General features: G+C 42.4%; 3 protein-coding genes and 1 long non-coding RNA gene across 7 annotated transcripts in view; 3 read left to right on the top strand and 1 right to left on the bottom strand.

Moving 5' to 3' along the window:
• Positions 1-9913, top strand: part of lpgat1 (lysophosphatidylglycerol acyltransferase 1) — a 53011-nt gene extending 43098 nt beyond the window's left edge. Inside the window, exons 7-8 of the mRNA XM_084376881.1 lie at positions 5730-5836; positions 7071-9913. Coding sequence (XP_084233007.1) covers positions 5730-5836; positions 7071-7219 — 256 coding nt within the window. The 3' untranslated portion in view covers positions 7220-9913. The remainder of the gene's footprint in view (positions 1-5729; positions 5837-7070) is intronic.
• On the bottom strand, positions 7219-17055 carry LOC311271283. Of its 4 annotated transcripts, none has more exons than XR_014624394.1 (5): positions 15039-17055; positions 14136-14199; positions 12443-12835; positions 10761-10923; positions 7234-7305 (listed from the first exon to the last, which is right to left on the bottom strand). It is a non-coding gene; the product is annotated as an uncharacterized lncRNA (long non-coding RNA). The 4 variants fall into 4 exon arrangements; XR_014624395.1 differs by having other exon boundaries at positions 15055-17055; XR_014624396.1 differs by lacking the exon at positions 15039-17055 and adding an exon at positions 14525-14571.
• On the top strand, positions 14684-20127 carry nek2 (NIMA-related kinase 2). The gene is made up of 9 exons (XM_084376880.1): positions 14684-14983; positions 17062-17279; positions 17400-17640; positions 17733-17815; positions 17908-18034; positions 18174-18408; positions 18905-18959; positions 19063-19139; positions 19468-20127. The coding sequence occupies exons 1-9, from the start codon at positions 14888-14890 to the stop codon at positions 19671-19673; spliced, it is 1338 nt and encodes a 445-aa protein (XP_084233006.1). The 5' UTR covers positions 14684-14887; the 3' UTR covers positions 19674-20127.
• Positions 20128-20917: 790 nt separating this feature from the next.
• On the top strand, positions 20918-26131 carry slc30a1a (solute carrier family 30 member 1a). Its single transcript, XM_084377586.1, has 2 exons — positions 20918-21956; positions 23451-26131. Exons 1-2 carry the CDS (start codon positions 21401-21403, stop codon positions 24362-24364), a joined length of 1470 nt encoding a protein of 489 aa, XP_084233712.1. The 5' UTR covers positions 20918-21400; the 3' UTR covers positions 24365-26131.
• Positions 26132-26761: the final 630 nt, after the last annotated feature.

Genomic DNA, 26761 nt, shown 5'->3' with positions numbered 1-26761 from the left:
TTGGAGCTTCATTGCACATGGATGAAAACCTTTATCTCAACTAGAAAGAGAAAAGAAGCAGGACAAGAGACTTATTTTTGGTCCCCGAGCTGCACTGGCCGCTAATCTCAATATTCACCTTTTGCAACGTTGTGCCTGAGAGTAGGCCTCCCAGGGCACCTCTTTGTTTCTCAAGATTTCACAGCCAGAGAGATTTAGGGCCTTATAGAGTCCCCAAACAATGAGTGGCTCCGCTCCAAAGAGGCTTGTTGAGTGGACAGACTTTTCCAGCAACAGTCCCAATTTAATTAGCTTCCCAGCCTTGTTAAAAGAGGAAACAATATCTCAAGAATAAGAGCTGCTCAGAAGCTAAATGATTCAAACAAGGCGCTAAATATGAAGGATAGAAAACTTCTCTTAAATTAGTCTTTCTTCTAATGAATAAACACATGGAAATAAACTGTTTGTCATCTGTTCACTACAGCACAAAATGACCACAGACATTACTGTATCACCCGCACAGGTCAGCACATGCTAACAGTCTGATGTTTAAGCTTATTGACAGGAGAAACTGTAGCTCTCTCACAGCTGTCTATCTGTGTGCCGGGTGTCAGGTTAACAAGCATGCCACTGCCAAGTGGGTTAGGGTGGAAATGAGAGTGCGGGCGTGGCCCCGCGCCAGCACATCAGCACCAGTTCCTCACCAGCACGGGCACCACCACCATCACCATCACTACTATACAGTGTTACGCACGCCTCTGTGGCTCCCGGCACAACAAATAGAAATACAGCCCTACTCTGTTTCTCCTCACTCAGCACAATATTGACACTGTAGTGCAATGTTTCCATTTTTCACACTACAGCAAACAAAACCACGGTGAAGCTTTGTTAGTGTCCTTTTCCTTGGAACTGTGCAGCCTGCAGGCGAGATGGTTTACTGAGTGATTGAAGACTGTTTGTTTGTTGTCTTCTTGAACTTCTAATGCCACAAACAAGACCGGACAAACGGCACAAAAATCTGGTTCGCAAAGCCTGTTAAAAATCTTATCTTGTTACATTTACCTTTCCCAGTTTTTCCCGCACTTTCTTGATGACGAACAAAAGACAAAAAAGTCTCCTTGCAATGGGAAAAGTTTGGTGTAAAAGTGGTTTAATAAATTCATCTGTTTGGTTTAAATGTCTGAGCACCTATATCCCTGTCCTAACATTTGGTATAAAACATTTAACAACTTCTGTAGAATGACAAATTTTGCAGCATCGACTCTTATTCCAATGAGGATTCAGAGCTTAAAAGAGACTTCTCCCTCTAAAGTTTGGATATGCAGAAAAAACATAATGATGAAAAACGTGCTATGGAAATAAAGCTGAATCGATCGGTCATTGTTCACTTTCACTCAGTCCAGCTTCTCAGATCTGAGGGTATGGTTGTGCTTAGTTGTATCATTAGTCCGAAGTTATCCTCGGGGCATATGCAATATTTTACATTTGATTTTTAGTCTATGCAACTTAATATTGTGTTTTGTGTATCATTGTCTTTATTGCCACTGTGCTGTCTCTGTACTGTCTTGTCAGTTGCAAGCAAAATTTCCGCTTGGGGACAATAAATGTGTATCTTATCTTATTCATAGAACGAGAGTGATGTGATTGCTTGCTGCCCAGATGTAGAGTCAGGTGTTTTCAGAGCAGGAAATGAACCGGGTGAACTCCCCACATGCTGCTTGAGTTTAGCTGTGAGAAGCCGCTCTTACAGATATTGTTCTCCAAACAGTCCCAGCTGATAAACCAGTGAAAGCAGCTGATGCGGGAAGATACTGTACGCTAACGAAGCAAGTTGTTTTTATTTGCTCTGGACCCGAATCAGCAGCACCTCCTTCAACCTCAGCTGTGTCAGGCAGCCAGACGACGCCAAAGGGTCCTGATTTCTGCATGAATATTTCAGCTGCAGGAAAGTGCCGTGGCAGCCACCTGCTACCCTCGGCCCTAAATGCTCCGACCTTCCGATAAGTGGCCCGAGCCGGCTCCTGTTCTCCTCTTCCAGGATTACAGAGCTATCGGTTTACATTTTAGAGTACTTGGGCCTTTGGCAGGCATCCTGCACTGGCGCAGGTGTGAAACGCTCTCACGGTTTTGAACGTATCATACATTTAATCATTCATTTACACCAATCATTGCTGTGACAAATGCTGAATTCTCCGCTCCATAAATAGACCCCAAATAGGAGCTTCATGTTCAGCCAAAACCAAAAATTACCACCTTTCACCACAACTACGAAACACTTCCAGGAAAACACAGCTTTTATTGTTCTAGTGGTGACTTGCTTGATTTATCCTTTGCTTTAATTGCTACTTTCTGTCCACATATTATCGCATCAGTCTCACTATTAAAGGGGTACTGGTGTGTTGATTATTCTCAGCCTCTTTCTGGACTTATTTTCTCCTTTCGTAGTGCTTTGAGAGAGCATCAGTGCGAGTGGTTGGTTGCTGTGGCACAACAGAAATGTCCACACTATGCGGGTATTTCTTAAAACATAGCTTTTTCTATACATTTTGGCCTTTCGTAACCACGTAAATGATTCTTTAAATCACTTCGAAATCCAATATGAGATTGATGATGGATAATATTCTTCCTCATATATTGTGTTGAAGCTTATGAAGCAAAAAACAAGTTTTCCAGCAGAGGTTCAGAGTCACACAAAATAATATCCAAGATAATGCTACAAATATCTTGCTTCAGTTTAAAGGTATGTGTACATTCCCATAATAGGTGAATCTCAGAGGGCGCAGCTTAAACAAAAATGCTTTGTGAATTTAACAACAACAAAAAAAAGACTTGGTAACAATGATAAATGATTTTAAATGAGTTGCCTATTTCATGTATGTACTGTAGCACCCGTGATTGTGATGTATAATATTGGGGAGTATTTGTGTTATATAGGTGGTATGTTGTCTGTATTTAGGAAGACACAGTTAAAAATACAATGACGGGAAAGAGAGACCAAACCGGCTGCTGACAATGTTTTAATAGAAGTAGCATTCATCTCCCTGCCTCAGCATTTTTGTCCTGTAAAATGAAATTAAAGTAAAAAAATGTTCATAGTTCTCTGTAACAAAAGCAACCAGAGTACAATCTGCTTCCTGTTTACACCAACACGCACATGCCCAGTGTGAGTCAGTGGTCATGTGATGTGCAGGTGTGTAATTATGAAGATTTTTTTCTGAAACATTGGTAAAAACACTCATCTGGATGGTAATAATTTTTGATTTACAAATACCCGTCTACGTGTGGACTCGGAAACCTGATATCCACAGACACCAGGAGAATCCTTCTGTAACATCTTGCTCTGCCTCTAATCACCCTATCAGGTGGCCCCGGCAGCTTGGCTCCAGTTTTGGGCAGCCTAAACTGCTGTCGGCTTTATAAGAACCTTTAACGGGATGACAGTGGTGGATTATTTAGTATTATCTTGAATTTAATAGGAGTTTCACATGGCTAGGGACATTGAAATTGCTGTTCTTCAACAGGACCTTGTTCAGGGGCGCCACAGAGCAACACCCACACAGTGAAGCGCTGGATAATGAGTAGAAGGGTCTGTAGATATGCACTTAAAATACACAAACTAAACGGAAGTCTGTGTTGAATCATCAGCCCCCAGCCTTCTAATCTGTGGAACAAGCAGGCCAAGCCTTTTCCTGAAGCCAAAGGCCACGTTCTTCCTGCCGTATCTGCACTGAAGTTCTCCGTGATGAAAGCGTTTCAAAAGAATGTGAGCACAGTGAGAATAAAAATGTCCTCGTGTAAATCCTTTAAAACACGATGTAACATTTTGCATTTAATTTAGGGGATCATTTGAATACTTGGGGGGAATTAAGGAAGCAGCTGATAAAATAATTATTTTAATGACCAAGTAAAGATATAATATTTAACATTTCTACATGAAAATGTCTACCAACGACTAGACTATTGTTAGATATTTTGTTGAGTTGTGTACTTATGTTGTCTGAAATGTATCCAACAATGTTCAAACACAAAGTAATCTGTTATGTTAACACAACAGTGCGATTCATTTGTGACTTGACTCAGCGGCCAAAACTTTAATACATTATCTCGTCCGACCATTCAAGCAAAAATTCCTCATGTGTCTGTTGATATTCATATTCAGAGGATCATGTGAATACTGGCTGATGTACCTGCACCAGAGTGGATGAACATATCTGCTCATAAAACACAAGACATCATCCTGACAGGAGAGGGCTGCTGCCTTTTCTTGGATTGCTTCTTAATATATATTGATCATTTTAATAATCAATACTGTATCACTCATTACTTCCCTTCTGCAGAAGCTTTCCTCAAAGGCACAGATGTATTTTTACAGTGGATGTTATCCGGTTGGGTGTATCGAGCAAACGTTGAGTGCAGAGGAAATGTTTGTCTGAGGGAGGAGACTGTAACCTCTATTTGAAGGTGACCAGGAGCCGGCTGTGTGGGAGTGCGGCTGACTAGGGACCCCTTCTGGCTAGAGCCAAGATTTCATCGGCACTCTCGTTATTGGCTTGTAGAAGTGACCTTTTTCTTTTAAAGCCACTTCTGATTTCACAATATCAACGAGTGCACTAGTCACTGTGTTTACCTTCACAATTGTTTCTCATTTGTCTTTTTTAAAAATTCATTGTTCTACCCAGCTGGATATAATTTAATTTGAGAGCAAAAATGGCAGAAATTCTCTTGTTTACGCTTCTCAAATGTCGGGATTTCCTCTTTCATTTTGAACTTTTGGGCTGTCGGTCGGATAGTTTTCTAACTTTTAGTACGCAAACAGCAGGGTGCCGACTAGTGTGAGCTTAAAGAGATCAGGTTAAATCTTGTCGTCAAATCTGTTGTCATGGATACCAAGTAAACAAAACAACATCATCATCACCCTTTTCCCAGAATATGATTACTTGTTCTGGATACAAGAAAATGGTCCGAGATACAAAACACATCTCATTATAAGCATCTTTTCAGGATATTTTAAACAATATAATACAATCTTTCATCGTATCCTATTAATCGGTAAAAATGCTGAATTTGCTAATAATATCCTTTCATACAGTGCACAATCTGTATACTTTAACCTCATTTTTCACTATTTTCTCTGTTGGTTGAGTAAAATAAAACAATTGGAGACACTGCTGGCTCTGGAAGCTTGTGATGGTCAGTTTTGCTGTTTGCAAACGTTCAGTCAACCAAAAAAAACAGATTCATCAAGAAACTTTTAAAATTATTATTGCCTCACTTGGCACTACAGGCCCCACACAGATGATAGATTGATAGATGTCTATGAATGCAAAAAAGCTGAAATGTTCTCGCCACAATTTAGCAGTGCTGCTTCTCTCTGGCTCGGTGGAAAGCTGATTTTCCGTTTGATTTTTTTTTACTTCCCACACACTTCTAACCGAGCCATTTTGTGGAGCTACACGACTTGTCTGTCTCCTGTCAGAGCTCCTCTCAGCACTTCTGTCTCCCTCTGACACTCTGATGAGGCAGCCCGTTAATGAACCCCCCTAAAAGAGCTGAAGCTACAGCAAACACACAGACGAGCCGTGTTAGATTCCAGTCTGAAATAGACTGCTCTGCTCGGCTCACACACATCAGTTTGGACTGCAGCTTCCACAACTGATCAATGTAGACAGTTTCTGCTGAGTGAAACCTCGGTAATCCTTTTTTTGTGTTTCATCTAACCCCTGTCTGTGTTTCTGTCTCTCTTCTTCCAGGATGTACCCAATAAAGGAGGTTCCTGTGGAGGCCGAGGCCCTGACTGACTGGTTGTATCAGAGGTTTGTGGAGAAAGAAGAGCTGCTGGCCCACTTCTATGACACAGGTCTGTCTCACCCTGTCGCACTGAAATCTGAGTGTTGTGTGAGGAAATATAAACTATAATGATGCTGCAGCAGAGGATAAAACTGTATTTGATTTTAATAAGATGTCCAAACTTCAGCCCTATGGATGTGTGTTGGGGAGGTACCGTCATGCTTGTATTCTTCTCAGAAAGTGGAAGATGGTTAGCCTAGCTTGCAAACATTAACAGTAATTCCTACTAGACATTACTTTTAGTTCATGTTGTTTGAACACCTGCTGAGTCACTCGGTACGCATGTCTTTTCCTTCCCACATTATTTTTCCTTCAACTTATCATTATGATGTAAATGTTGATTGCAAAACCACTGGTGTTCAGATCGCTTTCACTCTTCTGTTTTGTCTGCCATTAGGCACAAACTCTCCTGGGGAAATGAGTGCTGACTGAGACCATTTCTCTCTGTTTAAACGTCTCCATTAGAGACTAAAAACTCACGTTGTTATCTGTGTTGTTGGTAGTTGCTACTCCGAGGAAAAAATAGTCGATTTCCACTTTAAGCGCATGTAAACATGCTGACTGGCAGTGTGCTGTATTTCTCACACATTATATAAAAGATAGGTTCTAGCTAGCAATAGCTCACTCTCTTCTATGGGTCCAGATGTAGTGACTGGACTGTCAAAACTCACAACAACAAGTAGTCTTGGAACATGAGTTTCCCATGTTACTCTGTTACAACGCTGAGGAATGCTGCGATAACATCATAGTGTTTAGACAATTTACTGTAATGTACTGTAGACTAATTTCTACAGGATGACTGAACAAACTGAAGAAACAAACTGACTTTAAAGGACAACGCAACTGTTTTACTTTGTTTATATGTGGCGGACCCGGAGTTTGAATTGCTCTCCCTCATTTAATATGCAAATATATTTGCTTTCACAAGTTTAACCGCTAGAAACAAGATGTCTCCTACAATGTTTGTGCACTGGAGGCTTCAAGTTTTCACATCATGCTTGTATTTGCTGAATATTGGAGCAGAATTGGCTTCCAACCTCTTAAAATCTGATTTTCACTGAGCACAGAGAACATTTACACTTTCAGCAATGAATGTGAAATCAGCCTTCTGGTGTCAAACTCTGCACATACATCATTGTACACAGTGATGCTCAAACATCCAACTGTAGGAATAAGAAGATAAAATACATTCTTGACTGAGGAGTAAACGTCTGACTCGTCTGTATTTATGTCTCCCTCATCAGGATCATTCCCCCATGAAGGACAGAAGGAGACAGTCTCCCGGCAGATGACCCTCGACCCCGTGTGGCTGTGTATCATCCAGTTGTTTGCGTTCGCCTCCGGCATCGTGTGGTACAACGTCCTCCAGTACCTCTACTGCTGTTTATTTTGAGTGCGCTGATGAGGCGAGAGTCTTTATCGGACCACTGGAAAAGCCTCAGGATCAGTTGGTGTGTGGCCCAGCGTCATACTCGCCCCCTACGATGGATGAATGTACATTTACAACAGTGGAGAGACTTAACAGGAAACAAAAAAAAAACATAGGAAGACAAGTACACACAAACACACAGATTACAAATACCCATACAAGACGAAACTGGTCACAGGCATAGTTAACTTGCACACAACCCTAACACCACACACTCGCTCCAACGGCCTAGCAGAATAATCGCACTCGTCACGACTCACATTTTGATGTTTACACGTCCTCATACACGTAGACGCTCACACGTACATAACTTTTTATTCAAAGTTAACGAAATGAGGCTCAGGACTCCTCCAGAAGACGCTCTGGACAGGACTCTCTCTCCTCCCCTCCTAGGCTTTAGCCGTCGTAGTTTTACAGAGTATAAAGTGTGTATGGACGCGCGTGTGTGAGTGAATCTATGTGACTAGAAGCATAATGTCTGCCCTTATTCTACTTCCTGGCGAGAGTTGATGAAGCCCACTGGACCTCTCTTTCAGCCCGCTGATTAGCCGGCTGGCCACACCTTCCAGAGCGAGCGGCTGTATGAACGTTGAGGCTGTGCAGCCGGCCGGTCGCTCCTCTGGCCTTCATTGCACTAAGGATCCATACTGCCCTCACTGCTCCCTGTCCCAGGAAATACTCCTGAGTGGTAGCTGTCAATGTTTTAATTTCTTTTATTTTCTTCCCCTAACCCGCATATCTCCACGATAACGGCCATTGTATTTGTTGTTGATGTCTTTTCGTTGACTTTCTTTTCCCCCGCCTGTCTGTCGAGGCAGTATTGTGAGCTCACTGAGAAAAGGGGATCATGTTTACACTGGCGGCCCTGCTGAAAGCCTAAAGGGATGGCGGCTATGATGCGGCGCTCGATTCAGGATCGTTTTCTGTGTCCGACGTTGAAGGAAGGAAGAGGAGACGGTGCTGTAGTGCTTATTTTAAAAAAGAAAAAAAAAAAAAAAAAAAACAGTGGCGGCACGCAGGGCAAGAATTGCAGTCTGATCAGCTATAAAGTTTTTCCCTCTGTGTCGATCACCCTCTGCTCCCAACATACACACACGAACATACACACACACAAATACACGTGTGCACACAGAGCCATGTGCAGCTACACACAGCAGAGCAGACGTCTGTCTCAAAGGATCATCTCAGCGAGCCAGACTGAGACGGCAGAGACTCTTATTCCCCATTGGACTACATAGTTTTACAAATATTTAAGCCATATGCTTAGTGTCGTCGGGGCGGGAAAAAGACATGGAAGAAAAAAAAGATTTTTATAGAAAGCTACCCTAATGTTCAGCATTCTAAAATAGAGATTTTGGCTTACAGAACTATAGGTGTCATTACTGTAAATTTACAGCATAACCTGCCTAAGTGAGTGTGTGTGGTTGTCTTTTCCCCCCAGCAATTTTTGATATATATGATTCATGTCGTGTTGCTCTGTGACGTCAGAGTGTGGCGGCAACTTTCACCACGAGTGGTCAAAATTTGATTTTTATTTTAAATTACATGAACTGTCGTCCTCATGTCATGGTATGTTTAAATCTTGTACATAACGAAGCTGAGGAAGAGTTTTCATTGTTGGAAATGACTGAAGCGTTTTGGTCCGTGATAATTTCAGAGAATTTTAGTTTAAAATATCATGAATGTTTTTTTTGTTTTTTTTTGTTTTTTTTTTAAAAGACGAAAGCAAGGATTTTCCCTTCACTTCTCAGTGTTACCTTGTATTTTTATTTCGTTTGATTTTTTTTCGAGTTCCTGCCCAGGAAGTTGTTGTGTGCTTCATGACACGAAAGCTACTGTACGTCCGTGTGCTTGCACAGAGACACACGGGCCCAGTTTTAACTTTTTAAATTATCAGGATTTAGTTGAAAACCTCGACTATCGAGCCTTACCTGATGTCCTGGTAAGACCACAATCCCAAATGATGCTGTTTTCTTGCACTCCCACTTAAACATTAGGGGTGTTGGTTATACTGATGGGTTCATGGGGTCAAGCTCAAACTTGGCCCGTGAGGAAGGGATCACTCTTCACTTTAAGAGGGAAACTCTGGCAGGGCCCTGCAATGATGCAGCTGTGCTCTCTCGAATGTACTTGTGTTGTGGTTTTGAGGTCAATTATATGTAATTTGCTTAGCCTGCTTTAATTAGGACAATTATAGAGGAGCAGCAATTATCATTGTCATAAACAAATGCATAAAAGGTGCATTTTAGTAGTTTACTGCCCTACCTGTGTGCCACTGTTGGTAGAAACTGTGTGAAATGCAAAAAAAGGGCTACCTGACTGGGTAGGTAAAAACATTTTAAATCAGGCTGTAAATGTGACTCATCAAACGGCCCTTTCAGATTCCCCTCCATCGTGAGAGTGACTTCAAATAAAGCTTCATTTTTATCTTCTTTTACACCTTTTAATTTTATTTTAATTTTCTGACCATGTTTCCAAAGAAGGCAGGGAAATAATGTTTTCCTAGATGTGGTTTTAGGAAATAAACACAATAGGGATTTAAACAATTATACTAGAACTGTCTGTAATTTTCCATTTTGTACTTCTCCTTTAATTCCTAGCTACACAGCCATTTTACAACACAAAAGACTTGTGCTGGAATAAAACATCATAAAGATCCTAACAGTGTAATGGTCATTTTATTGTGTTATTTATGATTTATATAAGCTGTAGAGGTGTTGGTAAAGACGGATTATTTGTTTATTTGTACCTTTTGGACAGAACCAGCTGTTTTTCTTGCTTCCTGTCTATATGCCAGCTGACGTCATGTGTAAGCTAACTAGCTCATGTTAACTCTCGGCAAGAAACCAGTAAGCGTGTTTCCATAAATGTCAAAGTATTCTTGAATCATCAGCAGTATGCAGGAATCCTGAAAGTCTTGGACAGAAATTAAGAAGAGAAATCTCTGCAATGATTTTAAATGACTCCTCTAGCAGGTGTTTCCTCGTGTCTGTCTGTCTCTGTGTTACTGGCTCAAATGGTCTCCAGGTAACCAGAGCCTGTGTTTGCTCAGGTCTGTACCCGTTGTTTAACTGTGGTGTCAGTCACTAGCTGTTGAAAGTCACTGGTTTGTGTTTCAGAGCTCTGATTTCAGCCGTGACGCTGGGCTGATGTCAACGTGAACGCCGCCAAAGACTGCAGAGATGACCCCGGCAGAGGATCAACAAGTACTAGGAGACGATGAGTCTCTCTGTAGTCTCTCTTCAGTAAAAGTACTAATACATCAAGATAAAATTACTCCATTACAAGTAACAGGCCCTCGTTCAAAATGTTACTGCACCTGCAAATGTTGGCTTAAAATACTGTATTATCAGATAAAAGGAACAAAAGTGAGGGCACATGTTTCTCTTGGTGGTACGTACAGTATTCATAGGATTATTAACATTGAGGCATTAATGTGAGAGCAGAAGATTTATATCCCAAGTTTAATATCCCTTATATCAGCTACTAGGAAAAAATGTGTCACCTTTCCTGATTTGCCAATCTGCTTTAAAGGTGTTTGATTCACAGGTTAAACAGAAACCAAGGCCTGCGTGACACGTCATCAACTACATCTCCATAGCAGCTGGAGTGATATGTGGAGGGTCCGGTCTGCAGGAAAGCCACATGCTTCAGACGGCCAATGGGAGCTGAGGGGGGAAAACAGCGGGAAGTGAGCTGGAAAATGGGATTAAATATGCACGAAGCCTCACCAACATACCAAAGGGCTAACAGTCAGGAGCCAAGGTAGCTGTTGCTCAGTGTGGTGTCCAGATGGAGGAGTATGGAGAATCCTACTCCTCAGTGCAGCTCAAAAAAATAATCTCTTCCCACTGTCCCCCACATTACAATGACAAATTAGTCTCCAGAGAAACTTTGTGTCCTCTGCAGAAGCACTGGTGTTCCTCCTCTGACACCTGCAATGGACTATTTCACGGGTACTGCTCCCCGAGGTCCTCAATGTCACGCTTTGATGCCTGTTCCCTTGTGAATGTCGTGGTGGTGGCGACGTCCCTTGAGTCAGCAAGCACTAAAACACCCAGCTGTGGAGAGGAGGGCCGGGCTTGAATGTCACTGCAGCAGCCGTGGGCATCAGAGTCTCCCTGGCCCCTCCTGCTGTCCTGATGACGGTGACAGCTTGTTGGACCCTCGGCGTTGTTAAGATCACATGAATCTCATGCAAATACCTTTGTCAACACATCATGCTGGAGATTTTGTGTCTTGATGTCCATTAGTGAGTCTCAGAGATGCTGATGGGTGAATTTTGTTACCCTCAGACAGAGCAAGGCTAGCTGTTCCCCCTTTTTCCAATCTTTATGCTAAGCTAAGCTAACTGGCTGCTTGCTGTAGCCTCATATTTGTCATGTAAATATGACAGCGGTATCAATCTTATTAACTCTTGGCAAGAAAGCCAATGCAGATATTTCCCCACATGACCAGTGGTGGAATAGGCTTTCTGCTGAACAACTGAAGTGGATGGGACATAACGTGAGCTAATGTTAGCATTCAACCACTTCCTAGTAAATATTAGTTTATATTGTTACACGATACGACAAGAAAGGCGTAAATACATTTTAAAGTATCCATGCACATCTTGGACACATTTATGTAAACGTGGAAGTGAAAGGCCCTGGATGTAATCAAACGGTCAGGTTAGCTCGGAAGTGGTTGAATGCTAATGTTAGCTAACGTAATGTTGTTTTGCCTTGAAATATGGCCCGATGCCCCTCCAGACTGTCCGTCTTTTTAGCTGCCAGTCAATCGGGAAGCTGTAACATGACATTTATTCAACATGTGACTGTAACACAGCAGCATTAAGGAACCCACCTTGAGTGTGACATCAGAGTAAAATGGCCGCTGTGTGAATTTGTCTATGTGGTTTTATTAATCTCAATATGCGACTAGGTATAAAATAAATGGAGTGAAAGTACAATGGTTCCCGCTGAGACAGCGGAGTGGAAGTGGAGAAAGAAGCATAAAATGGAAATACTCAAGTGCCTTAAAACTGGGCACAAGAGTTGATTACTTTCCACTGAAAATGATGAACTGTTCCTTTAAAAATCCAATCATTGGTTTAATGCCATTGTTTTTCATGGTTTATCACTGAGGGTCTGAAATGCCAAAGAAGAGAAAGCAGCCAGGTGAGTGTAAGTAAGAACCGTACGTCACCTTTATGCCTGTTTTCTTGAGACGACGCCCACAAAGAGGGGAGATGAGCAACATGAGCGTGCTGTAAACCCCCGTCACAACACTGCAGTCACCTCAGCAGAGGTGAGGAGGTCACTGTGGGACGAAGCTGTCTGTCCTCTCTGTCGCTCCCTCTCAACTCCTGGCCTTTAACAGGGGCAGCTGACGTCAGAGGGGCCGCAGGCATCCAACTGTCTCTGTTGTTTCTAGCTGTCAGTCCACCCCCCACCCTGACTGTTCCTGGCTGATGTCCAAACTCCTCCAGCTCTTTGTAGGAGTGACCTTTGCAGAGGCAGACTGACAGACCGGCTCGGGCGCTCACTCTCTTGGTGGTGTGAGTGGTGTCAGTGTGTGGTATACTGGCAGCGGAGAAGGCTGAGAGGATAATTTGAACACAACTGTTACTGTGGCTGCCCCAGTGAGAGGAACGCCACTGTGAGACAATCCCACAGACGGCATTCATCTCAGGCAGGGATCACACGTCAACATTTCCTTGTAATGAGACAAATCATTGTTTATCTGTCACATTAAGGTTTTACTTCAGCCAGGCTTTGATTAGACATCGTTAAAAGGACAAGTGCACCAATAAAATGAAAATTTCTGGAGCTGCACAGCAAAACAGCATTGCAGCGAAGTAGATGGGGACTTAAAACAACCAAACAAATAAACATAAATTGGGTCCATACGGGGTTTTCTGGCATAATCCACGTCTCATGAAACTCCAGGATCTTTATGATTGAATTGATTTGAAAAAACGTTATTTACAACCTTGTTAAATCTGAACTCTTCACTGCTGCTGCTAAGCTGAGAGTGTTGCAGCGTGCACTGAAGTGGGTGCACAAGCTCGACCGAATGATGAGGGTGTAAATAACGTCTTTTCAAATCATTTTGGGATTTCAGGGCTTCTAGAGACTTGAATTACACCAGACAAGCGCTAAGGAGCCATTTTGTTTCTTTTCAGTTGTTTTTAAAACAAGTCCCCATCTACTTCAGTTGTTTGGGGCAATGCTGTTTTGTTGTGAAGCTCCAGAGATGTAATGATGACTTGCCACGATGGTGATACCATCAGTCTCCCTTGTGTCTTACACCTGCACCCATGGAATCTGCTCTAATGACACCCTGTGACATTACAAGCAGTAAACACGAAAAAATTTATTTATTTATCTATATATAAATATGTACCCTTCAGTTCTTTTTAAATACTCACTGCTGCTATTTGTCAATCAATAGGTGTATAAGGACTTTGCCAAACAAAGTCTATTTTAAACTGAGAATATTTTACAGCATACACAAAACCTTCCTTGGATATTTTAAGTGAGCTATTCTTACATTAGCTTGATTAATTTTCTAGACAGCTGCTTCTACTCTATCTTGGGAAAAACTCCCAGTGCTTCAGCTGGAAGAAAATGTTCTCAGTCACTCAGAGTTGGAGTGCTATCCAGCGACATTTAACACATTATGTAGTGAGAGAGCTTTGAAGTTCAAAACATTTATATCGTTGAAAGAAAAAATAAGTTAGGAACAATTTTATCGTTCATTATCTCATTTTGTTGTTACTCTTCCTGGGATTCATATGACAGTGACGGATGATCAACAGATGTTAAATAAAAACTGCAATATCATCAATACACCCAACTCAATAAAACTGCTTTTAGATAAAACATAAATTACAAACCTTGACTCGAACAGTTGACAGTAAAACAAAATGTATATCAATAGCCAATGTTTTTCCATCCATACTGCAAAAGAGGAGAAATAATAACAATGAATTAAATGTTTCATATTCATGTACGCATATAATCAAGTAAAATGAATGAATAATAATATTAATTTATGTGCCATTTATGGATAAGGCAATGGGGGGCCAGGCAGGACCAAACCTCATTGCTTTTATCAATTTTGATTAGCCTGTCCAAAATACTGTCACGGTTTACTTTCCAGCCAGACTGATGAAACTATAAGAAGATAAAAGGGAGAAAGATCCCATTATCAGTATTTTTCCTTGAAACCATCTTCAAAATCTTTCCTCAGTGTTCCTAAACAACTAAATAATCCTTAACTCACCAAAGACTGTCTCGATTGTGTGTTTTTGGCGCCCCCCTGTGGAGAGTATAACACGTGTCATCTACCCGCTCTACTCTCGCGGTACTCGGGCTCTTAGCAACCCTCACAACTTGCATTTTCACACTGACCAATCAGGAATCGCCGTGCGGAGAGAGCCTACCAATCAGCGATCGAGGATTTGGGCACCAATTTAAACCGAGAGCAAACGCTTCCTGTTTTGTTTACTGCAATAACACAAGTGGACTGCGAGGAAAAGACAAACATTTGGTCTGTTTAAGCAACTTTATCGGGGATAACAGAGTCCTTAGCACACGAGTAACTGAGAGATTAAGTCGGAAGTGTATGTTGAACTTCGGTTGAAATATGCCGTCCCGTGTGGAGGACTACGAGGTGCTGTACACTATAGGCACGGGCTCCTATGGAAGATGTCAGAAAATAAGACGGAAATCTGACGGGAAAGTGAGTAATGTAATGTATGTAAGTAATGTATGTACGGCACGAAACCACTGCCCACCTGTAGGTATCGTTACCTGCCCCGGAGGTCTTTGCTGAAACGAGACCGTTATTAAACGTTACACCGTTTTAGCTTCAGTTGAGTCAGAAGCTGAACCATCGAGCGTGAATATCAGTTGAGCTGTGATTTGATTCAAAGACAATTCAGTTAAGAAGTTTTCAACAGTTGTCAATGTTTTTAGCTCGCACCTGTCGGCGTGTTCGTTTGTTTGAGTGAAGACACACATCGACGGACCGTTTTACCATTTAACCATTTATTTAGAGTTGTATCATTAACCAAAAGCACCATCATGGACCTTCTCTGTGTGACAAATCAGTCAGCTGTTACTCTGCAACCCATCGCCCAGAAAAGGATGCACATTATCTCTTTACAATAGTAGTTTATTTTAGCTGTTCAGGTGTTGTAACTTTTCATTGGTTAAAAAGGTGAGGAGGCCGTGGTTCAGACTTAGCATTAGCTCTCCCTTCGTTGGTGCACAGGCTGGTCCCAGCCTCTTGGCAACACGATTCCACCAATCCGTGAAGACCTCGCCCTGTGGAAAGACCCTCTCTCTTCCTGTCTCATGCTATACTACTTTAAGTTCCTCTAAGGCATGCTTGCTGTCTCACCACATGCAGATGCTGCTCACCTCAAGGCCATCCTACACTGATAAGGTTGTTTCACAAACAAAGGTGACTGTGTTCCTTATCATACCCTGGCGTGTCCCTCCTATGAATTGACCCTTTATAAAATGGGGTCAATGCTTATACCAAACTCATCTATCAACAGGATATGTCCAGCTCTTTAAGTAAATGATGTGAATTAGTTATGGTGTTCTTCATAACATAATGGTGACACAAAAAAGCTATTATATCTCAGCACACAAAGCTATTATATCTCAGCACATATGGTGCTCCTCATGATATTATGGTGACACGAAAACTATGATGTCAACAACCTAAACAAAAACCTTAAGGCAACAAACTTCCGTCCATTTACAAAATGGTGACTGGAAATGGTCGAGTGGTAAGCCTCCATTTTCTGGGTCAAAAGTACTGATATATAAAATGGCATCATAAATGGATGGTAGATGTGGTGGTATATTCACCAGAATTAGTTAAGTAACTGAATCAAAAACCACACATTTTGAAAAAAGCCTTACTTCTATCTCAGCAGCAGAGTTAGCTCATTAATTACAGACTTTCTTAATTGATGTGCTCAGGTAACCCTCTGTCATTCACACACCACAGCTGAAACGATTAGTTCAACCAGTGTTTCCAAATGTGAGGCAAGTCCAGGTGTGCCTTGGGAGTTTGTTACGACTATTGATTGATATTGAAATACACAAAAAGTAATGCATTAGTTTTTAATTTATCCATGGCCATGCATGGATATGCAATAAAAGTCTAAGGAAATTCAAACAAAAATTCAGATATGTGTCAGAATAAACAATTAAGTTAACACTAACATATCGCTAACGAATAGTGTATATTCTTTGATGTATACATTCACTTACTAATATCGAGGCAAAATCTGTAGCTAAAAAACATCCTTTAAAACCCTCCAGAAAACTAAAAATAAACATGTCCAAAGTGATTACATAACACATGTTTTAGAGGCTATTTTGCACGGCTACAGTACAGATGTGCCTTTTTAGATTTTGGCTTGACCTTTGTTGTGCCTTGGACACCAAAAGTTTGAAAACCACTGAATTATTCAACAAAAACCTGCAACAATTTGCTGATCTGTTAATTGTGTAACATTTTAATTAGGGCTGCAACTAACATTTTTATTGTTGATTAATCTCACAAGTAGTCAATCTATTTAGTCCTTAAATGTCCTATTTAATCCAAAAAATCAAAGGTATTCAGGTTACTGTCAAGTAAAAAACAGAAAATATTCACATTTACAAAGCTGTTTGAATTTGATCACAGATTAATGTTGCAATTGCCATTTGTCACCACTTTTCAGCAAAGGCATCATAAATAGATGTTTCATAATAGATTGCGATTTTTAAGATCTATCCTAATAATTAATTTCGTAGATCCTCGTGTGGAAGGAGCTGGACTATGGCACCATGGCGGAGAGTGAAAAGCACATGCTGGTGTCAGAGGTAAACCTCCTGAGGGAGCTCAGGCACCCAAACATAGTACGGTACTACGACCGCATCATAGACCGGACCAACACCACGCTGTACATCGTCATGGAGCACTGCGAGGGTGGGGACCTGTCCAGCCTCATCAACAGATGCATCAAGGAAAGGTGACGATGTGGTTATGTGTTGAAATACAAAACGAATTTGAGTTAGGTTTCCCTCCACTCCACATCTGTGCTTCCTGACAGTATTTGCAGAATGAGAGTGTGTGGTTTTTGTCATGGCAGGCATTATTTGGAGGAGCAGCTCATCCTGCGGGTCATGGCACAGCTCACATTGGCTCTGAAGGAGTGCCACAGACGCAGTGATGGCAGGGCCACGGTTCTTCATCGAGACTTGAAACCAGCCAACATCTTCCTCGACATCAGACAGAACGTGAAGCTTGGAGACTTTGGACTAGCGAGGATCCTGAACCATGACACCAGTTTTGCAAAGACATTTGTCGGGACACCTTACTACATGTCTCCAGTGAGTTCTTTAATCCTGCCGTGTCTTATCAGAGCCTAATCATAGCCTTATTAGCCCCATTTGCTACTATCTGTCAACATATTTTCTTTCAGGAACAAGTGAATCGGATGTCATACAACGAGAAGTCAGATATTTGGTCCCTGGGATGTTTGCTGTATGAACTCTGTGCATTATCGTAAGTTTTCTAACTCCTCCGTTGAGCTGATTTGTCCAGCTGCTGCTTTGTCGACTCTGACTGATATTTTTTCCTGGATTTCTCTTGCTCAGTCCTCCATTTACTGCCTACAACCAAAAAGAGCTGGCAGAGAAGATCAAAGAGGGGAAGTTCAGAAGAATCCCGTACAGATACTCTGAGGAACTGAACACGCTGCTCAGCAAAATGCTCAACTTGAAGGCTAGAAAGAATTATTAAACAATCATATGATTTTATTAAGATAGTCCATCATACTGTCAGAAACTTTTCTTGTGCTACTGTTCCTCAGGTACTAGTCAGATTGTGTTTTAATGCAGGAGTGTTTTCTTTTTGGTGGCAGGACTATCTGAGGCCCTCTGTGGAGTCTATTCTCCAGAGCAGCCTGTTGGCTGATGCTGTCGCTGAGGAGCAGAGGAAGGCACAAGTGCGACCCCGAAGAAAGTCGGCAGATTCTGACTGTCCACCTCACAAACCGGCCGAACCAACACCTGCCTCTGCTGCAGAGCTCAGACTCAGGGAACAGGCGCTGCGAGACAGAGAGAAGGCGCTGAAGGAGCGCGAGGAGAGGCTGGAGCGTAAGACTTTTGTTTCTACTCGCCATCATGCCACACAGACCCATGTCTGACCTGGGTTTAACTCTACTGTGGCCTGGCCATGAAACAGTGTTGACCTGCAGCCCGGCTTTTCACAACCTGGAAGAACCTGGAATAGCTGTGCATTTTGTCTTTAGTGAAAACATTTTGTTTATCTTTCTTCAAGTTTGACTAGTATTGCTTTGCTATCTTTCTAAGGTGATTGGGGGATCCATAAGTGAACTAAAACTACCCTCTTACATCAAGTACTACAACTCTGTGGGTGAACTTGTTTAACTGGAACGGTTTGTTCATGTTACAACAACATTTACGGACTTTCAATTTTTTTCCACTTCTACATCACCTGGCTGAGTGAACATGGCATATGTACATGGACCTCAAGTATTTGCAATTAAAAGTAGCAGTGTCGCATTGAAAATAAGTGCTACAAATTCCAAAAATAAAGACATCTTTTTTTTTGTTGTCTTTTCTTTTGCAGAAAGGGAACAGGAGCTTTGTGTTCGTGAGCGACTGTCGAATGAGAAGCTTACGAGGTAAAACTTTTTTACGACGGCCAGAAACGGACCAAACCCTGCTCATACACAATGTCATCCTATGTCAGCCTAACCAACTCCTTGTCTTAATCTATTGTTTCAGAGCAGAGAGTTTACTGAAGAATTACAACCGTCTACAGCCGCAGAAGGACATGGCACTGTTCTATGGCAAAGACATAGGTATGGGCATTGGACGAAAACCTCTGGACGTCCTGAACCGAGACAAGAACTGAGCAATGTTTTTATGGGTTCATGCTTCAGTCTGGAATGTGTATGATTAAAATCATGTTTATTTATTTGTTTTTTAAATCATGTAAATAATGTTTTTATACACCAATAAAGAATTGAATTAAACCTGCATTTTTATAAAAAAGAATAATAAAAAAAAATCCTTTCATATTACACACCTGGTAATCTGAAATGTAGCTATAATGTTGGAAAGTCTGCCTGACATAAGTATTGAGATTTACTCTTCATTAATCAATGACTCCTTACTGCTTGGTTGTAGATGAGGACAACATCTCCCCCGGCAAGAAGAAGGTCCACTTTGCTGGTGAGAGCAAAGAGAACTGGCATCCCGATAGTCGTCAGAGTGTGACGCCTCAGGAGCTGATTCTGAGGAGGCTGCGAGTGGCCAAACTGCGTGCTCAAACACTGAATGAAGTGGAGAAAACCTGCCAGATCAAGAGCAGGCAGATCCTCGGCATCCGCTGATCACACAGACGTCGCTGTCAGATTTGTGACTGAATGTGAAAACTTGTGAAGGCTGGAAGTCATAATAACTGGATGTAAATATGATAATTGAGTAGGTGTGTCAATAGTGCAGCTAAATTATTCAATCCAAAGTTTGTCATACAGTATGTATGTTATTGCAACTTTTGTTGTGTCAGGATTTTATCTTCTTTGATCTGTGGATGCTTTTGTGAATGTAGTGTGTATTCTTGTTTAATTTAATTTAGTTATCTTTTACAAATTGTAGAAAAACACATAAAGGGAATATTATGTGATGACTTGTATCTGTAACCATACAACAAAATGTATAAACGTGTGTGGTTTAGCCAATAGGGCTAATATTAAGCACATTGAAACTATGCAGAGAGAATATTTGTAAATTTAAGGTTTTACATTACCACTGATCTTAGTAATAAATTATTAAGATAAAAAAATATTATTCATGCTTGATTATTTTTTTCGTGCCGAAGATTCTCACAATGCATAGTAAAATATATACTGCATGAACTATACAAACAAGCACAGTTTGGTGGGAATTGTAGTGAAACCCCCGTATGTAAATCAAAACAATAACTCTTTAATTACCATAGTAATTACTCCTCAAGCACTCCAGAGAGTTTCAACACAGATCCCTCCCACAAGGGGTCACCAGTTCCCCATGAAAAGTCAGCTGCTGAACAGAGGGAGACCTCTGCCAGTGATCACTGGCAACTCAGCAATAATCCCTCACACCTGAAAGTCGCTTGATTAATAGCAGATGAAAGGGTATAATTAGGAGGGACTGTTGTATTATATCAAAGTTTTGTTCAATAATAGGCCTTTAGATTACAGTTGATTTGATTAGCCTAAATTAAAAGACAAAAATGATTAGAAGGACTTCCAATAATGAAGATAGTGTAATTCTATTAAATGCTCATGAATATATTTTCTTTCTGTTTTACATAAACCGTACTGAAGGCAGACAACATATAATTAAACCTATTACTGACACATTTAAATTTGGATTAAATGAGACCCTTGTGTTTGTTTACTTTATAATTTTCAGTACTGAGAAAACACTCATAATGAATAGTAATAAACGGCCAGTGTTTCTCCATTTACATAAATATCTTTAATATCTTTGCGACTGTTAAAAATGGATGAGTTTTGACATAGAAACAGATCGATTAAGGATGTTATCGCGAGATTACAGTTGCCGTTAGCGTGTATAGCAACGGCTGTTGTCTAGCATGTTCGCTCCGCCTACTTACGAGAGTTGCAAAATGTGACCAATCGGACTCACCCCTGAACCCTCTCCACCAATCGAAATCCTCGGAGGCGTGTCCTCACCGTGCCTTGTTCCGTGTGGAAACTTTACCGGCTCGGGTGCAAAGTTTCAGCCGTCTGCAAACCGGAGCTCGTCGGCAAACGTATGTGGAATATACTGGAACGGTTCTGTAAACTGCATTAACTAGAATAGTATCCTGGATTAGTAACACGAGTGGTCGTCTTCCCATTTAGCCGAGGGATGCTGCCGTCGCCGGATAACAACAGTGAATGAAAACGCTGTTAGCATTGCTCGTATTGTCTCAGGGACCCACCTATCTTAACGTAAGTCGTTAGCTTGGAGTTGTGTTGAACCGGAGAGCTAGCTAGCTGATGCTCCAGCGAGCTCGTCAGAAGAAAAACTGAACGTTATTTCACTCGAAACTTGACTCGACGAAGGGAAAATGGCTTGCGAGCCCAATCGTGTCCGGCTGCTATGTATGCTGTCATTGACTTTTGGGTTTTTCATTGTGGAAGTGGTCGTAAGCCGGATGACCGCATCTCTATCAATGCTGTCGGACTCCTTTCATATGCTGTCGGACGTCATTGCGTTGGTGGTGGCTCTGGTGGCGGTACGATTCGCCGAAAAAACCCACGCGACCAACAGAAACACCTTCGGGTGGATCCGGGCGGAGGTGATGGGGGCGCTGGTCAACGCCGTCTTCCTCACGGCGCTGTGCTTCACCATCATCCTGGAGGCTATCGAGCGCTTCACCGAGCCCAATGAGATCGAGAGCCCGGTGATGGTCGCCGGGGTCGGCGCGGCGGGGCTCCTGATCAACCTGTTCGGACTCTGCTTGTTTCACGGCCACGCCGGCGGAGGCCACGGGCATTCCCACGGAGGACACTCTCATGGAAATAAGAACAAGAGGGTCAAGGCTGGGAACGGGTCATCAGGAGAGGAGACCAACAACTTGGTGGCAAATCACAACAGTCCTGGTGATGTGAGACCAAGAAAAGGTAAGCGTGGGAAAATGGAGCCTTTGTCGCTGTACTGTACAGTTTCATTATGTATTTTTCCACGTTTAAATGTGTGTGTCAAAACTCCAATCAGGCCTTATTGTGTCCCACATTTCACCTGACCGCATGAGCTTCACCATATCTCCATTTTTAACAGTCCAGATTGCGTAAGATTGCACATCTTCAGTATACCACGAGGACACCCTGCCTGAGTGACTAATCCTTATTGTCTCCTCTGTGACAATGGCTTTTAGACATCTGTGTTTGTTATGAGATATTCGTTTGTGGGTTATTCTATCCTTGGGAACGTGGCCTTCCTCAGTGACAGAAATGAATGAAGACTCAAGTTTCATGCTTTACAAGATTCACTGCAATCTTATGTCTTATCAACAGGGAGGTGTGTAGAAGCTTGTGCCAGTCCGTCACCCTGTTTTGACAAGTTTGGACTAGCAGCAGTGTCCCGTTTGTCTAAATTCCTGATAGTCTTGTGCATTATTCTTCTGGATTTATACAGCAGTGATAACCTGATTGTTACATAGCTGTATCTTATTGTCAGGTAAATACAAGCATGTGAAGAAACGGCTCACCCGTCTGTGTGCTTGTAGTGGTCTGATAAGAGTTTAACCACCCCCTTAAAGAGCTTCCTCCTCCTCCCTCACTTCATACAGAAGACCATGTCTCCCCCACACTGTTAGGCCCCGCCAGTTTCAATAAATGGAGGCTATATCCCCCCACCCCTCCTCTGTGCGCTGATCGCTGCTACTGGGTCATACATCAGTGTAACCAGCAGCCCAAGCCACACCATTAGCTGTTGATGAATGACCCAGCAGCGTCCCGGGGTGTAAGCGAGCAGCCATTGCTCAGGTGCCATTCCCCCAGACTTATGAATGCCTCCTGCAATTACTAACTGAATTTGCTTGATGGAAATTACTGCAAAGTGTTTTGTAACGTTTAGGATCCCACATGCTGGGGGGTTTCGTTCATATAATCCAGCATGGCTGTCTGGTATGTCTCTCCTGTTTGTAGGAGCAGTTAAAGGACAGACTGAGTCACAAGAGCTAGAACATTGCTAAAATACACGACTCAGTGTACTTAATGGACTGAATGGCTGAGGAAATTGCCGTAGTCATCCTCCTCTTGACTGTGAAAAGAGCAGCTCCAACATGTGTCACCTGATAACAATGCAGGTTGAGTTCTGGGCCTTTTGTTTCAAGTTTCAAGCTGCTGCTTCAACCCCAAATTATGTAACTGAACAATTTATTAACTGGCTGCTACTGATAGCATCTTCTTGGAATCTCCTCTTGCAGGCAAATTAGTTACACCTTTTGTTTCTGTTGTGAGCAAATCCTTGTTTTTTTCCTGTAATTTCTCAAAGCAGCATTTCTAATGTAGTTGCCATTCATGTGATGTCTATATATCTTCTTTGAATGCTGCATTGGCATTTCAATGTCAAAGTTCCCCTGAAGTAAACTAGCTTCTCTGTTTTATTGTCAGAAATCAGCTGTAAAGACAGCACAGAGGTGCAGATGAATGGCAACACCCACTATGAGGAAATGGACCACGACCACGACCACGACTCGTCAGCCCAGCTGAACATGCGCGGAGTCTTCCTCCATGTGTTGGGCGATGCCCTGGGCTCCGTCATTGTGGTGGTCACTGCTTTAATATTTACCTTTGTGTGGCAGCCCTGCATAGACGGCGAGGCGTGTGTGAACCCGTGCATCAACAGCCACACCACAGACCACCAGCACGTCAACCACACGCTGGTCGACCTGCTGGAAGGTCCGACTATGTCGACCATGAAATTTGCCGGTCCCTGCTGGGTTCTCTACCTGGATCCCACACTCTGCATCATTATGGTGGGCATCCTGCTGTATACTACCTACCCGCTGCTCAAAGAGTCGGCCCTCATCCTGCTGCAGACCGTGCCCAAGCAGATCAACATGCACCGGCTCAATGAGCAACTGCTGAGTCTAGACGGCGTCCTTGCCATCCACGAGCTGCACATCTGGCAGCTGGCTGGCAGCCGCATCATCGCTACAGCGCACATCAAGTGCCACGACCCCACATCTTACATGGAGGTGGCCAAGCGCATCAAGGACTACTTCCACGACGAGGGCATCCACGCCACCACCATCCAGCCCGAGTTTGTCACGTTCAACTCGGAGTCTCGAGATTCCCTCTGTGAGCTCTCCTGTCGGACTCAGTGTGCTCCCAAGCTGTGCTGCGGCTCTGCAGACAAACAGAACACAGACTCTGATAAGAAGGCCGGCAGTGACTGCACGGCTGCTGCTGCCTCAGCCCTGGAGGTAATCAGAGAGACCTTAGAGGAGCCCCCAGCCATTCAGGTGTGTCCTCAGTCAGAGGCCGAGGTTACCATCACCAGAGAGGTGGAGTCGTCTCTGTGAGATGGAGTTGATAGAGAGAAACGGAGGAGATGCTGGAAAACCACCACACCAGGTTAAAATCATTGTCATGGACGCTGTTATCTTTTTGACCCGCTGCACTGTCATGACCCTGACAGTGAAATGGTTCTCCATAGCCTTTTATTCGCTGTAATTTCTCCCGGTTGAGGCTTAAAAACCCTCTCAAAAATGCATTTGAGCCGTTTCTTTTCATCCTCTCTCTCTCAATATACCCTTCCTCCCAGCCTCTCCTCTACCTCTCAGCCCCTCTCTTGTTGTCTGTTGCCCTGGCAGTATGGCAGCGATGCATGTTGGGGTTCACTGACCTTATCTCCTCCAGGACTGGAGTGAGGCCTGCATGAGTGTCCCTCATTAACACCGTGTCGTGATGCGTCATCTCGTCCCATGGTGTTTCTGTGCCAAAGCTTCTTACTGCAGGACTGAAGGGTTCTGGGAGACCTCCTCTCCTCCACAACACACAACACATGCAAGTCGGAGCACACATCACTTGGTTATTTTGTTTAGCCTATGGACCTGTTGGCAAAGAGTCTACCTTTTCTGTTTTTTTGCGTAGGCTTTGAGCAGATCTATTTTCTTACCCTCTGGCCCCAAAAGGAATAATATTGTATCGCATACTAATTTAAGTATTTAAGTTATTAGAAATGATCTGTTCCTCTCTGTAGATGCTGTGTGTAATTAGTTTGGATGATGGAAACCTTTTTTCAGTTTTCTGTCTTCTGGCTGTTTTTTGACGGACCATCTATGCTGTAGTCGTTTTTTCAAATGTGACGTTTTCTAATGATTCTGTTCTTTAAGACTTTCTTCTGGCCTTGACTCAGTTTTAATTGCAGTCATTAGTTGGATACAGAAGCCGTATCAACACCTCTCTCACCTTGCCTTTTAAATACAAGAAACTGCTGTGGTAGAGCACTAAGTATAGTAGACACGGTGTAACTGAACTTCTCGCAACGGCACAGTCACATGATTTAATGTTCATTTACAAATTTGATGCCTTGCAAGCCAGAGGGTTAGGTCTGTTGTGAAGAAATGAGCACTGTATGCCATTCTGACAAAATGAAAATGAAACATTCTCTGTATGAATCTGTACCGAAAAGCTTTCAGATGATGGCTGTTGTCTTTAGTTAAAAATCCTCATGAATGTGATCGGCAACTCGTCACAATCCTCGCTGAGGGAGGTTTTTATATTTCCAGGACGTTCTACTTTGTTTGCATGACCAAACCGAGACTTGGTGTTCAATTTTTTTAGGAGCTCCACTAAGAGCGCCAGTTGCTGCTTACCAGAACCGGCTGGTATCCCCCAACATTACTCATAACTGTGTAGGGAATGACTCATCTTACAGCTTTTCTGTCCTCTGCATTGGACAGCTGAGCAGGCTGTTTCTGCTGAATTGAAGTCCATACAGTGGCCTTGGATATTTTATGAATTTTCACTCATCACCACAGATATCATTTAAAGGTGGTCCATCGGTGCGTTTCATGTTTTCACTCCCGAATAAATGTGTATGCAATATAGAACTATGTGCTGGGAAATGTATTTTGACGCGTTCCTTCATTTGTAATATTCAGTCACTTTTATTCTGTGTCTTTTAAGACTTGAGCTCTGTGTTCAAATTGAAAACAAGTGTTTTTTAATTTTAGATATGATGACATGTCAACTGATGTGTTTTTGATATACTATATATCTACAGTACCTGTCCAATGTGTCATTGTGAAATAAATAAAATGTGGCTGTTTGGTACAGTTGATGAAGCCAAATTTGTCCTTCGCCTTATTCTTACTTTCTCAAACCCTTTTAGTCAGAACGATGGGGTGCCTGGGGAGGTTTTAAATGAAGAAAAAGCCAAAGTAAACCAGCTTTAAGATCCTTTTAGAGATGAAGTTGTTTCTTTGAGTCTCTCTGGGAGAAGCAGTGAGCATGAGCACCTTCCATTTTGAGCCTGTCCCTCCTCCACGTCAGAAGACAGTTGTGTTATTGGTATCATGGATGGATTACTGAATAAATAAGCAATACTGATATTGATTCATATTGATTCTGAACATTTGAAACGGTTTCGATACTCATTTTCCCACAGTACTGATACACCCATTCCAGCTGCACTTTCTTGCTCTCTCCTCTCTCCAGCCTAGTCAGGAGTTAATTAATTTAGATGCTGCTGTGCTCAACACACAGTACACAAGCCTGTAAAGGTATTGAAGTAAGAAATTCCAGTACCGTGGCAACGCTATTACTGAGTGAGCCTACTGAGAACGTGCAGGCACAGTGCCCCTGCACCACAGTCTCACACTTCTTGTTGAAACATCAATCACACAACCAACAGAGAACCAGAACGGCCACAAAGTGATGCAGAACAGAGCTCTAACATTTTAGTTTGCCTGTGG

Source organism: Pagrus pagrus (genome assembly GCF_965226575.1).
Source record: "Pagrus pagrus genome assembly, chromosome: 16".
In the NCBI taxonomy this organism is placed as follows: domain Eukaryota; kingdom Metazoa; phylum Chordata; class Actinopteri; order Spariformes; family Sparidae; genus Pagrus; species Pagrus pagrus.
Note: the sequence above shows the minus strand (reverse complement) of the source record. Positions and strands in the feature narration are given on the sequence as shown.